The following is a 14,900-nucleotide window of genomic DNA, read 5'->3' as shown; positions in this document are numbered from 1 at the left end:
ATTGGTCACATATTATACCCAAAATGAAAATTGTGTTATTTACTTGCCCTCATGTTGGTCACAACCAAAAAGACTTTGTTCATCTTTGGAATAAAAAGTAGTAAAGTATTTTTAATGTTTTCATTTTATGGACCCTAATGCTCAACCACGCATGCTTGACACGAGAACAAACTTAATTGGACTTCCGTAAATTACACCTGTTCATCTTATGAAGTGATCCAGTCTCTTCAGAAGTCTTAAGTCATTTCACATTGAATTATTTTTTACAATGTCCCTTTGTAACATTTGAAGTGAATTTTGGTTGCATGAACTTCAGATGGATGTAAAATTGAGACTTAAAAATAAGGAAGGACATGAGGGTGAGTAAATGTATAAAAAGTATAAGAACTGTATTTTTTTTGGGTGAACTATCCCTTTAAGTATTTGTCCAAGATTAGTGGGGGCGGGAAACTATTACACCACACTCGGTAATAAGAAAAAGAATGCTGACATATAGTACAAAGGGGGAAATAAAAACTTTAATTGACCATACGAGATGAAAATACAAACCAAAAAAAAAAGAAAGTAATTTCCAGTCTCCTTCCTAGATATAACCATATCAGAATGAGCTGAGGTGAAAAGACAGAATAATGGGACATTGCCTTTTGGTCCTTGTTATAGCTGTGTGCCTTTCCAACCATGGCTTTTACTCAAGGAGGTGCAGACTGATGTACAGAAACCATTATGCAGGGGACTTATGGGTAAAATTTGTAGATACAAGACAGATCTATAAAAAACCAACATAAATACAAACGATCAGGCTGAAACGTTGTCGTCGGAGACTACTGCATTATTCCTGGGTCTCCATGCTTTCCTCTTCCCCCTCTCCACCTTCCTCCAATGCTTCATCCTCCTCTTCCTTGCGCTCTGGGGGTTTCTCATAGGCTTTTTCAGATGGGGTAATGATTACTCCATCCCATGTAGACATCTCGGTGGTGAGATCTGCAGATGAGCATCACAGACAATTGGCTTAATGACACAGAAATGTTGGAACTACATAAATTTAATCCGGAATAAACCTCAAACACTCACAACTAGCATCTCCTTCAAGGCCCAAGATCTTGCGGTATCCTCCATGAGAGAGAACCCTCACCAGCGTTTGGGCTGTGAAACACACCATGTCCTGCAGAAACAAATGAATCAGATTATCTGATTTTAACATTAGAATGGTGTATTACCAGTTGACTCAAATCTGTATTACCTGCTGCTCCAGTGTCATGACAGTGTGAACACGGAAGTTCCCGCTTTCACACGGATCAGTGATCCCTACAGAACCTGGCAGGAAAAGACCTGCAGCGAGCATCTGAAGACAGCGCCTGCAATACACATGCTCATTTTACCCCAAGATGCAAAAAAAGATTGATGCCCATGACAACAAGCAATTGGTTAACAACAAACAGGAAGTTCTGACTCACCTGTAAGCAACATTGAGTGGCAATGGCTGCCTAGAGGGGTTGTTCATGACAGCAGAGTGACCCTGTGAAGAGAGCCACATTACAGATATCAAATCAACTGGTGTAGTGCAGAAAACCAAGTTAGACTGATAATGGTGCCCACCAGCAGATCCAGGATCCAGGGAGTGAGAGGTTCAAATCCAGGGAACCGGGCTCGAACGTCTTTCAACAAGCGGATCAAAACTTTCACACTGAATCAACATAGAAACCAAAGTAAGCCACAAAATTAATTAAAGGGATTGTTCACCCCAAAATTAAAGTGGTCATCATTTACTCAAACTCATACAGGATTGAAACAACTTGAGGGCCTTTCTTCTGTGTTGAACACAAAATATATTTTAAAAGACAGTTGGTAATCAAACAGTTGACAGTAACCATTGACTTCCATAGTAGAAAAAAAAAATACTATGGAAGTCACTGACTGACTAGCATCACCTGTCTACCAACATTCGTTAAAGGGCACCTATAATTCCCCTTTTAACAAGATGTAAAGTAAGTCTCTGATGTCCCCAGAGTGTGTATGTGAAGTTTTAGCTCAAGATACCAAAGAGATAATTTTTTACAGCATGTTTAAATTGTCACTTTTTTGGGGCTCAGAAAAACGTGCCGCTTTAGAGTGTATCCCTTTAAATGCAAATGAGCTGCAGCTGCAGGCCAAGGGGGCGGAGCCTCACGAGCTTGCCCTCTGTTGGTCAGGACAATCTCATCTCACGGTGACGGAATGATAATATCAGAACAGAAACTCTCAGTACCAGTGTTCATTTCGAATGAGTTGGACAATAATGCCTACAGAGTCAGATAATATATGCTGTATGGAGATAGAACAGGTATAGTTTAGTTTAATTACGGTTATAACGTATTTGTCATTTGCTTTTATCCATTATTAATACAAGCCTGCTGTAGCGAACCCCATCCGAATGATGGCCAAAAATATACTGATGAGTTCAATTAAGTTTATTGTACATCACACAAAAGATGAAGCGTTAGTTTTACTTCAGAAAATCACTGTAAGAGCTGAATAAACAATATAAGTGCGCGTTAAAGTCTTATCCATAAACGCTCTCTCTCTGCCTTTCATTATCATCAACATACACAGCGAATTACACAAAACACTCGTTACAACTAACAGTACACATTACACCTTTTCAGGGGGTGCTGAATAAACTGGTAAACTTTATATCTGTAAAACGACTCGATGAGCTGTCAAAGCGTGTGCTCTCACTTTCATTTCTGCCGTGATCAGTAACGTTAGGCCTATCGCTCTGGAGAAAGAAACCTGCTTTATACTGACCCTCATTCACAAAGCAGTCCGGTGTAAAATGATTCGAGCAGACAAGCGAATTTCGGTGGAGTTGAGGGAGCATTTTTTTCTAAAACAAAATGAATCCACCTCGTCTTCAGCGGCTGGCTCAGATTTCGGAAGTAAATAGAGAGCTATGTGGATCAATACATCCAGCTACACAACACCTACAATGCTTGGGAGACATTCTCATCACTGCAGCAATGGCGGATGTGTACAACTCGCTGTGAACTCGATCAGGGAGGTTCTGTTAAAACGGCAGTGTCCGTCAACATTTGTGGGCGGAGCCTGTGGCTGATGTGACGTCACACCAGCCCCATGGCTGAAAAGAGACACTGCTTATGATTTATGGGGATAAAAAAAAAGTAGGTGGATTATCACTATAGGGTTGACATCCCCTTTAAAATATCTTTTGTGTTCAACACAAAAAACCTCTGGAACAACAAAAATTTGGAACAACATGAGTGAGTAAATGGTGACCTATCCCCTTTGAAGCCATTAAGAGATACAACTATCCTTACGTTGACTGAGAAGCATTCTCCTCAAACCAGCGAGCGTGACGAATGGCTGCCAGAGCACTTTGCAGAACCTTGATGTCCACTGCAAAAGGAATAGGAAGGAACTGCAGTTAAAATTCTGGCTGCTATATGGCCGATAATCGATTCATGTCAGATGTTGAATGGATAGTTTACCCAAAAATTAAAAGGTTATTTACCCAACCCTCAAGTTGTTCTAAACCTGTATGAATCTATTTCTTCTGCTGAACACAGAATATGATATTTTAAAGAATGTGAATAACCAAAGAGTTGTCGGTATGCTACTTCCATAAACATACAGGTTTGAAACAACTTGAGGGTGAGATGACAATTTTTTATTTTAGGGTGAACTATCCCTTTAAAATTCTGCACAATGTAGTCTAAATAAACAAATAATAACACACAGCCAATCATTTTTAATGACAATGAAGGTAGGCATTACTACAATACCTGGATATTTGTTTTGAGATTTGATAACGGTAACAGTTAACGTTGTTAAATTATTCGCCTATCATCTATCTTCGCATTATTTGATAGGCAAAAGTAATATAATCGAGAAAATAGGCTAAAACCAGAGTTTTAAATTAATATATTAAATATATTTAATATTTGAATTAAATATACTATATTGAGAAATAAAAAATAGCAGCATGGTGAAACATTGTAGATCCCCAGAAAGCTAATTTGTAAGAAAAACTTGTCAAACTAACAGCTGTAGTGTTTGAGAGTGTGACTTACAGTGGAGCTCTGGGTCCAGTTTGCGCAGGTTGGGTGGAACCGTGGTGATGAGGATTTTTACCGTGGCATCAGCAGAGCTGATCTCAAAACCTGTCTCGTTGGTCAGCATGGACAGTACTGAAGAGAAGAGGAACACATTTCATTGAAAATGCAGGCAAAGTAGTTTGATTTTCCCCCATTTTGATTACAAATAAATGGCTTGCCAGATTAAAACCAATACTCACCCTCAGAAGGGTCCTGTGTACGCAGGGTATCAACTACTTTGTTTCCCAAAGCAGCGACAGCTTCCACTAAACAAATAAACAGGAAAAAAACAACAACAGGATTATCAATAAACAAAGCACTCTGGGGATAGAAGTGACCCACATATACAACTAAACAGAACAAAACTCATGAAATGATACTCACAGGTGGGTAAGATCTTCAGGATAACCACAAGGTCAGCTACATTGTGTCCTGTCGTCATGGTGCCCTTTTTATACGATCCCACTTGTCTTACTTCCTCAATTTGCTACAGAGGGGATTGTAAGACATTAAACATTTATTCTACAAAAGTAATATGGGGGAGGGGGAAATGAAGATTGACTTATTGAGTGACTTCGCCTTCTTACCACTTCAAAGTTTCCAGGTGCCACGATTAGGTTGTCAATGACATTGTTAATCTTAGTGACCAAGGACAAAATGGAAGCCTGGAACAGAATGAAAAAAAAAACATAAGCCCAAATTATTTAAACTAACTCAGCAATAATTCTCATTCATATTTTTTAAGAGTTAAAATAAATATGAAGGATGAGGCTTAATTTACTGATCTATGGTTTAACCCACATAGGAAGGACTCATTTGAGTGTTTTGGCCATTTATCCTAATGGAAAATCATTGTACCTGTTCAGAAGGGTTAGGAGAAAGATCTTGGTTCCTCTTCAGCAGACACTCACTGAAAGCAGTCTCGTCAGGAGCCGGCTTCACTCGAGGAAAGGCCATCTCACACTGTAACAAGCAGTTCATGAGCTGGAGGCGTAAAGGATTAGTTTCACAAAGCAAAGAATCAATGTAGAAATGCACTTACAACATAGAAGTCAAATGGTATGTGAGGAACAAAGGGCCGATACCTGAGAAAACAGAAGACATGGAATGTTAGACCAATATAAAATTAGTCAGCAAATAAAATATAAACGCATATAAATAAATAAAAACACTCACCCTTGGACCAAACCTCCGCGGGAGCCGAATCGGCCACCTCGGCCCCTGCCACGATCTCCTCTGAGAAACACAAAATCAGTAATTAAATAAAGGGGAAAACACATTTCTTTTAACAAAAAATAAATACAATTTAAATCATCCGGCAAAATCTCAAATCGTAGTCAAAGCAGCTAATCTTTTTTTATTTTAACTGTTGGGAAAAATAAACACAATCACAGGTAAAAAGGAGCATCATTGTTCATGTGAATGCTCGGTTCTTCATTCATTCGTTCATGAATGTGTTAACGAACATTTCCCTTGATAGAATACATAGCGTTTTACAAACAACAGAATAATAGGAGTTAAATCCAAATGCATCGAAAATCAGTTTTAATGCAAGCGCACAAATAGTAAATATGTCCCATTTATGTTATCCATAAAATGCACACCACGGCTAGCAGAGCAACATGCTAACAGGCACTGGGCTAGCATAGCATCACAATAATAATAAAAAATGCGGCGATTTGATGAACCTCGGTTTGTAACTTAGTCAAGCAGTTGATATTTTTTTTTTTTTTAAGAATAAAACAATTAGAACCTCATTGCGTAAGACGTTTTGTCAGCTTAACAGGAACACGCTGATGAGAAATGCTCTGCCTCCTTCAACAGCTACCGCCGATCTGCGTTTGCCTAACCGGAAGTTTCATTTCAGAATAAAAGTCCGGAATAACAGTCTTCTCCTTCTTCTATGGATTTATTGGCGGGTTGCATACCAACTTTATGGTGCATATCGCCACCACCTGTGCTGGAGTGTGAAGTGATTTCAGTCTCGATGTATGTAACTTTCCAGTTCATACCTAGGACAAAATAACAACACATGCTCAACTGTTTCCTTGGCATATTTCGCATACGCCTGTACCATGTTTCCCTATACGGAATAACAGTCTATAAAAGTCAAAGATAACAGCGTATCCTAGTAAAAGTCCCAGTCGTCATTGACAAACTGAAAAAATTATAAATTGAAGACCTATTTAAGATTTGGCTTTACGATTTTAAAGTCACCTATCAAGTAAAATAATTTGCAATTGATTATTTGAACTCATTTGTACAGACAGTCAGATGTAGGCTCGCTTTTATTACAGCACAAGATGCTCTTTTAATCATATCAGATCACCAGCTTTTACATAACCTTACAGCAACTGAAGTGGGGGGCAAACCAAATATACATTCTGAAAAAAAAAACAATGTATATACACTACCGTTCAAAAGTTTGGGGTCAGTGAGAATTTTATTTTTTGGAGGAAAGAAATCAATACTTTTATTTATCAAGGAATAATTAATTTGATCGAAAGTGACAGTAAAGACATTTATAATGTTACAAAAGATTCTAACCCTAACCCTATTCATCAAAGAATCCTTAAAAAAAAAAAAAAAAAAAAAAAAAAAAACTGTACAACTGACAGACCAACAACTGTTTCAACATTGATACTAATAATAAATGTTTCTTGAGCATCAAATCCTCATATTATACTGATTTGTGAAGGATCATTTGACACTGAAGACACTGACACTGGTGATGCTGAAAATTCAGCTTTGATCACAGGACTTTACTATATATTCACACAGAAAACAGCTGATTTACACTGGAATAATATTTAATACTATAACTGATTTTTGTTGTATTTTTAATCAAATAAGCGCAGCCATGGTTAGCAGAAGAGAATTCTTTTAAAAGTATTTAAAATCATACCGACCCCAAACTTTTGAACGGTAGTGTATATAATTTTTTACTCCAATTTCTCTGGTGATAATATTATTTGAAATGAATTATACATTAAATTAGAATCAAGCAAAAGAAAAAAAAAATCCCCTGACTGGATTGTAAAGTGATTGTATAAGTGCCTCCTTCATTCATTAAAAGAAAATATATATAAAAAAAAACAGTTTCACTATTATTACTATATATTTTTGGCCCACATCATATCCCACTCTTTGGGCAAGAATTTCATTTTTTCTTTCCTAAAACACTTACAAGTAGGTGTTGCAGTGAGGTCTAGATTGTGACACCATGTCAGGGGTGGACCTGTACAGTACGTACACCGCCTTTATCAGAGAAGAACAGGCACACAATATTTTGCCACCCACAGCCAATCAAACGCTCAGTAATCCAAAGCTGTGCCATTTTACGTGAATTACGTAGACATTATGCATGTGCTGAAGAAAGATAAGATTTGTTTTTGCATGTCAGAGTCACTTTCACTGTTATTACAGCAATATGCCTTCATCAGCAGACCACAATTTACAGAATTAATTAAATCCAGTAATAACAAAGAAGGTAAGAATGTTTGTAACAATTTTATAAAAATTTGTGTAAGTGATATGTCTTAGCTACCTGTCCTGTCTGGTACTTTGATGATATGTGTGCTTTCTTTTAATTCAGTTTAAGTCGAAGAAGAAAAAAGTACAGCAAATACTATTTCTGCCTCTTTCATTATCATGTATAAACAAAATATATAGTATTACCTTGATTAAATATTTTTAATGCATTGTTTTTTTTTCTCCATTTCACAACGAATTAAAACTTTTTAAAAACTTTATAAGACTTACCTTTACATAGACTTACTTTTATTTTTTTTCTATTAATATATATTGATTTATATTATTATGCTATTTTTCATTTATTTTTGTAGTACTGTAGTATATTATGTACTGCAATTAATTTGTATTAATTTTCAGATCACAATTCACACACCATCATCTATTTAAAAAAAAAAACATGTAGCAAGCAGCAATGGCAGAATCCAGAGACTACGGTAAAGTTCACAGAGCACCACTTAATTTAATCAAAGTTTAATTTATTGCAATTGTATTGTGCATAGTGTATGCATGTTCTCCTTCAAATGTTGTTCTTCCCAACAGTTGGAGATTTCCTGACAGAATTCAAGGAGCAGATAATTACAAGAGCGACTCGGGTCAGTGACATTGCGGAGGCTGTTATCTCCCAAAGTCTGATCCATGAAGTGGCAGCTCAAAAAGTGGAGGCTGCTCCAACCCAGCAGGAGGCAATGCGGCTCCTGTTTGAGGCTTTGGAAAGAGAGCCAGCCCGAAACAGAGTGTCCTTCCATCTTATCCTGAGAATGACAGAGCCTGAATTGATTCATGAACTAGGTTAGAAAAATTAATAGATTTGTGGATTTCAGTGGCTAGTGTCAGTCATTTGACAAGAACTGGATCTGTCCGATATGCACATTATTTTCAATATAACAGGTTAAATCATGAATCTTTTTTTGGCTTCAAAGCCATAGTCATTATAAACTTATCTCTATAAACTCTTATGAAGTGGTATAAAAAATAAAACTTGCATGAAGATTGTTATGGTAACATAACATTTATGTACATCAGGGCTCTGAACCGGTTCAAGGAACGAAAACAAAAACTGGAAATGACCGAAATTTTAACAGGAACATAGAGAAAAACTAAATTAACTGGTTAATAACGTTATTTTATCATTCTGTTTAAGATTTTAATTTGCCAGTCAACCAATAATAAATTCAAACAGTACGGCCAATGCACATGTGATGTTGACGTATCCAACGTCAGTGAAATGCCCACGCTCAGATGTCAAGTCATCCTATGTAAGTGCTAGCATTAGCTGTCGCAGGAGTTTATCCGAGGATATGTGACTGGCAGGTTATATCCAGTGTGGTGAGTTATGAAACCATCGAAAATTGCAGGTTAGTGTAGATCCGCTACTATTCAGGAAATTTAAATTATTAAAAATTATTAAACACTTTGTTGTCAAATTTAGTATTGTGGCTATATGTATATGGTCAGACACTTGCGTGTTGTTATATTATACAAAGTTTTCCAAAATCAAGCTCAAATGGCGTTACAAGATTTTTAACAAACAAATGTAGTAGATTTTTGTTTTGTCCGTCATTAGAAAGGTCGCATCTGAGGCAGTAAGTGCATCGCATTAAGTTATCATCAACTTACAGGTTACAAAGGTATTGTAGCTATGTGTGCGCTCAGTTTTTACTGTCGTTTTAAATATTTGGCAAAAAGCTTGCGTTATAAAAGACAAAGTGTTACACACAGGCTGAATTGGCTGACTAGATAGCAAATACCAGACTAAAGCCTGGAACACACCAAGCCGAAGCCGACGAACTAGCGCTGATGAAAGCCGACTGTGTTGTCGCCTCTCGTCGGGGTGAAAAGCTGCACTTGAACACACCGAGAGAACTACAGCCGACTGTCAGCTAGAATGCGCGTTCTGCGCCTGCGTGTAAATGAGACAACTGTCTATTTCTGCAGATATATTAGTCTATATTCGTCATTCAAAAAGGGAAACCGACGCTGCCGGCTGCAGATACACATACCGTAAGCAAAGCAGTGCGTGCTTACCGTTTTGAATATCAATCCTGCTAAACACTTTCTTTATTCCACTCCGCTCGTGTTACTATTGAAATATTCGCCAAGGAACACTAAGGTAAGATGACGTAACATAAGAACAGCCTTATATCTGTAGAGTTTTAACTTCTTTGCTCGCTGTTTTGCTATTATTCTCGTGCATTGACTCTTTCACTAAGCTGAGCAGCCAATCAGACTTCCCTCTTTCACCGACGGCCCGACGCCGATTCAACATGTCGAATCGGCCGAAACAAAGCCGACAAGGACCAATTTCAGCCGACGGCACGGAACCGTGCGGAACACACCGAGGAAACTTAGTCGGCCGACACACAAAAACTGCCCGACGGCCGACCGTCGGGTTGGTGTGTTCCAGGCTTTAGAGACTCATTTCCGATAATCAAATAAACAAAATATTAGCCTTTACACACATCGTGTTTTGAATAAAGAAAACGCTGTACATATTTAAAGAACTAGTTTTTTTATTTGCCCTTGCACTGCATACAAGCAGAGACCGTCTCCAAATGCGTGCAGGACTGAGGCGGGTGGGAGATACTGTTGGTTTTGCCGACAGTTTGAGGATCCACTCGAGTTATGAGGTTTAGTCACAAGCTCTTAGTATAAAGTACAATTCAAGCTTGTATAACATATAAGCAATAAAAAAAAGTTATTAACCGGTACATTTTCTAATCAAACCATTTTTGGAACGATTAGGTTACAGAATGAACGCATGAACTGAAATGTTAAAATACTGATTCTGCTTGGAGTGAACTGATGGGCCTGATGTAAATGATCTTTTTTTTTTTCAGAGTGGATACAACGCAACAGCAAGCACACGCAAACAGAGATATGCAGTCCACTCAGTTCTCCCAGAGAAAAAAGAAAACAGGATGGGCATACAAGAGACATTCAGAAGAGAAAAGACTCACTAAAAAGGCGTAAACTGGAGACGATGCGTGCCATTGAGCAGATCGAGAAACTTTGGGAAGGAACCAAGCAAGAAAGGACTGAGATAGAGAACACGAGACAGAGGATTCAGCGACAGCAAGATGAAATAACTAGGATAACCACAGAGAAAAGTCAACTTGAGAGAACTATTACTCACATGAAAGCTGAGATGGACCACATCCGTGAAAGAATGGATCGGAATAAAGAAGAGGTAAACCGAGAGAGGGAGAGGATTGAGCAAATGAGAGCTGATCTGCAAACCGAGCAAACCACCCTGGAGCAAAAGCATGATGATATCATGAGAGAGAGACAGAATTTGGAGATGATCAGATTTGAGGCTCTGAGACAGGAGGAGGAGCTGGAGAGCAACCGAGAAAGCACCAAGTATGAGTTGGAACGAATGGAACAAATGAAAAGTGCCATACAAGTTCAGATTAATGAGATAGAAATGAAGATTGACGAAACACAGAAAGCAAAGGGTCAGATGGATCAGATGAAATCTGAAATAGAGGAGGAAAAAAACGAGTTGGAGAGAAAAAAGGATGACATCAAGAAGCAAAAAGACCAATTTGAGCAGATTAAACTTGACATACAGCAAGTGAAGTTGGAAATGGAGCAAAGGTGGCATGAAACAGAAAAAGAAGGGCTGGAACAGAGAGCTATAATCCAAAAAGAGAAAGATGAGCTGAAATACCTGCAAGGCGAGGTTCAAAGAGCAAGAGAAGAGGCTGAAAGAAACAGAGAGTTTTCAAAACAAGAGGATGAGAGAATAAACCAGCTGAGAGCTCAAACACTTATAGAAAACAACCTCATTGAAAAGAAATGGCAAAACGTCTTAAGAAAAGAAAAAGATCTGGAAGAGATGAAACATGAAATTGAGAGAGGCAGAGAGGAGTTGGTAATGAATGGAGAGCTGGTCAAAAAGGAGTGGGAAAAGATCGAACAGGCCAAAGCAGACATACAAAGTCACATGATTTCTATGGAGGGCAGAGTTGAGGAAGTAAAAAGAGAAACTGAGAGGCTGAAACATATGAAAACAGAGATTCAGAGGGACAAAGATATTGTAGAAAAACAGAGGGATGATACACGGAAAGCTAAAGAAGAAATGGAGAAGAAGAGGTATGAGATAGTGACAGAGGAGATAGAGCACAGAGCTCGACTGCAGAGGGAGAGAGATGAGCTGGTGAGTGTAAGAGTAGAGATACAAAGAGCTAATGATATGGAGAAAGCAAAGATACTGAAAGAGAAGGAAGAAAGTGTTAAGATAAGAGAAGAGGCTAGACAAGAAAGAGAAATGACAGAACTGATCAAAGCAGAGATCAAGGCCGAAAAAGACAGCTTGAACCGAAGACAAGAGGAAATGCTGAGGGAGAGACAAGATCTAGAGAGAATTAAACATGAAATGGTCAGAGCCAAAGAAGAGATTGAGAACAGTCAAGAGGTCACAATCCGGGAAAATGAGAAAATGGAAAAAATGAAAGCTGAAATTCAAGGGCAAATTGAAGATATTGAGAGGAAGGTTGAGGAGATCCAAAAAACTAAAGAAAAAATGGAGAAAACAAAGGCTGAGTTGGAGGAAGAGCAGGAGGAGCTGGAAAGAAAGAGAGATTTGGTGAGAAGAGAGACCGAACAGTGCGAGTTCCTCAGAAGTGAAATCCTCAGGGTAAAGGAAGAAATGGAGAGCAGGTGGCATGAAACTGAGACAGAGGAAGTCGAACTCAGAGCAAAAACTCAGGATGAGCTGGAAAGACTGGAAAAACTAAGGGACGAGGTCCAGAGATCCCAGAAAAACATTGAGGACAGCAGGATGGAGCTCATGCAGTGGAAGTACAGTCTTGACAAAATTAAGGTTCAGGCAGAAGAAGACAAACATGCCGCTATCAAACAGATGGATGAGGCAAAAGCAAAGGGAGAAGAGTTGAAAAAAACAATAGAACAGATGGAGAAAGAGCGAGAAGAGATTAATAACAGCAGAGAAAAGGCTAAACAAGAAGCAGATGAAATCAAAAGCATGATAAATGAGCTACAAAGACAACAGGCAGAAATAGAGAACAGGATTAGAGCCGCAAAAAAAGAAAAAGAGGATGCAAACCATGCCAAACTTGCAGTCCAAGAGGCTGAGATGCTCCTAAAAAAGCAAATGGAAGAGTCAGAAAAGAGACGGTATGAAACCATAACAGAGGCGCTGGAGCAAAGAGATGAAATACATAAGAAAACAGAGGAGTTAGAACAAATAAATGAGGAGATACAAATAGCCAGACATGAGCTAGAAAAGATGAAGCATTCTGAAAAAGAAATTCTACAGAAGATGTTGGAGGATACACAGCAAGAGAGAGAGTTCATTGAGCAAATGAGAACAGCTGTGCTTAAGGACAAGGAAGATCAGGAAAAGCGTTTAGTTAACGAGAGAGAGGAGCTTGAACAGATTCAATTTCAGGTCCAGAACGAGAAGAAAGATCTAGAAAAACTAAGGTATGAGATGATGAGATATAATGTAGAAGTGCAGAGACAAAAAGAAGACCTTGAAAAGATCAAAACTCAGCTAGTTATTGACACAGAGACCATGAACAGAAGCAGAGAGTTAGCGAGACAAGATAGAGAGAAAGCTGAAAATGTTATGCTTGAGGTCCAAGAACAAAGAGAGGATGTGAATAAAAGGTTAGAGGAGACAAAAAGACGAGAGGATGCTATGAGGCAGATGAGGGAGGATATGGAACACGAGAGAGAGGATCTGGAGAAGATTCGCATGGAAACACAGAGAGGGGATGATACGTATGGAGAGGTCAAGGAAGAGATTAACAGAGTGAGAGCGGAGATGGAAAGGTTGTGGGACGAGGCTGAAAAGGGAGAGCAGGAGGAACGTGAGAAGATGAACAGGGAGAAGGAGGAGATAATGAGGAAGATGGAAGCTATGAAGAAGGAGATTGGTGAGATTGAAGACATGAAGGTGGAGTTAACGAAACATAAGAAGGACATCGATGTAAAGATTGAAAAGGCAAGGTCAGAAATGACTAAACTTGAAAAGATGAAAGCAGACCTCCAGAGACAGAAAGAAGATATTGAGAATCAGATGATGAAAGCAAAGAGTGAAAGATACCAGATGAAACTGATGAGGACTGAGATCTTGAAACAAAAAGAGGATGTTGAAAAGAAAATGGAGCTAGCAAAAGCAGAGATGGATAAAATGCAGCATGTCAAAAATGAAATAAAAAGACAAAAAGAAGAGCTGGAGGAAAGGATGCAGAAAACTAAACGAGAGATTGGAGAAATGGAGCTGATGAAGAGAGAAATGGAAGGGAAGAAGAAAGAACTTGACCAAAGGATGAAACTGACCATGAGGAAGAAGGGTGAGATGGAACAATTGAAGATGGAGATACAAAGGGCTAAAGATGAGATGGAATGGAAAAGAATGGAAACGGAGAGACAGAAGAACGAAATGGAGCAAGTTAAAGTTGAAATCCAAAGAGCGAGGGAGGAGTTTGAACAAAGGGTTGAGGAGAGAGATTTAGAAGAAGAGAAAGGACAGATGAATCTCACAATAATCAACCTTATTCAGCAGATCGAGGCGACAAGAGAAATGGTGCGCAGAACGAAGTTCCAGATTGAAAACCGAATGGCAGGATGTCAGATGGAGACAGCAGACCAAGAGGTGATGAATGCTGAGATGCAGAGGCTCATTCTGGAGATCGAACACATTCGAGAAATGCTGCAAGGTCTTAAGAGTGAGGTGGAACACAACAAGGACATTATGAAAAGAGACAGGGATGAGATGAAGCTGTTGAAGAACGAAGTTCAACGAAAGAGAAGAGAGATGGAACACAGAGAAGAAAAGATTATGAGAGAACGAGATGAACTAGAACTCATGAAAAATATGATGCAGCAGCAAAAAAAGGAGCTGGAGGAGAGGCTTGAGGATACCATTAAAGAGAATGATAAGGTGGAGCAGATGAGAGAAGATGTGAAAAACACTTTGGAGGATATAGAACAGGCAAAGGAAGAGATAAAGAGACAGAAAGAACTCATTGCTCAAGAAAAGACAAGCAAAGAAAAGGTAAGTCATAATTTACATAAAGTTGACAGATGCTTCATAATATTATCTGTATTATCAATATTGTCAGCAGCAACTGGACTCTTAAAGTCAACATTAAGCATTTGTAACCCATTTTACTTCCATAATGTAGTTAAACAGGACAATCATGAGTTAAACGAGAAAAGAAAGTAGACGAAGACCTCACAATGAATTATACAAATAAAAAGAGGAAATTTTGATTTCACGTTGACTTCAAAACAAGTTTGAAG

General features: G+C 38.5%; 2 protein-coding genes across 2 annotated transcripts in view; one reads left to right on the top strand and one right to left on the bottom strand.

The window, feature by feature from the left end:
• Window positions 1-500: 500 nt before the first annotated feature.
• On the bottom strand, window positions 501-5,971 carry ilf2 (interleukin enhancer binding factor 2). Its single transcript, XM_056257591.1, has 14 exons — window positions 5,845-5,971; window positions 5,268-5,327; window positions 5,134-5,176; window positions 4,950-5,054; window positions 4,679-4,756; window positions 4,476-4,578; window positions 4,292-4,357; window positions 4,068-4,184; window positions 3,315-3,393; window positions 1,597-1,684; window positions 1,455-1,516; window positions 1,241-1,355; window positions 1,072-1,162; window positions 501-981 (listed from the first exon to the last, which is right to left on the bottom strand). Exons 1-14 carry the CDS (start codon window positions 5,847-5,849, stop codon window positions 830-832), a joined length of 1,164 nt encoding a protein of 387 aa, XP_056113566.1. The 5' UTR covers window positions 5,850-5,971; the 3' UTR covers window positions 501-829.
• Window positions 5,972-7,488: 1,517 nt separating this feature from the next.
• The window catches only part of LOC130089955 (nesprin-1-like), a 29,779-nt gene continuing 22,367 nt past the window's right edge, over window positions 7,489-14,900 (top strand). Inside the window, exons 1-4 of the mRNA XM_056257579.1 lie at window positions 7,489-7,581; window positions 7,983-8,059; window positions 8,166-8,414; window positions 10,463-14,652. Coding sequence (XP_056113554.1) covers window positions 8,038-8,059; window positions 8,166-8,414; window positions 10,463-14,652 — 4,461 coding nt within the window. The 5' untranslated portion in view covers window positions 7,489-7,581; window positions 7,983-8,037. The remainder of the gene's footprint in view (window positions 7,582-7,982; window positions 8,060-8,165; window positions 8,415-10,462; window positions 14,653-14,900) is intronic.

The sequence above is a fragment of the Rhinichthys klamathensis genome, unplaced genomic scaffold (assembly GCF_029890125.1).
Source record: "Rhinichthys klamathensis goyatoka isolate OS25496 unplaced genomic scaffold, OSU_Roscu_1.1 h1tg000140l_1, whole genome shotgun sequence".
NCBI classification, from domain to species: Eukaryota; Metazoa; Chordata; class Actinopteri; order Cypriniformes; family Leuciscidae; genus Rhinichthys; species Rhinichthys klamathensis.
This window is presented reverse-complemented; position numbering and strand designations above follow the sequence as displayed.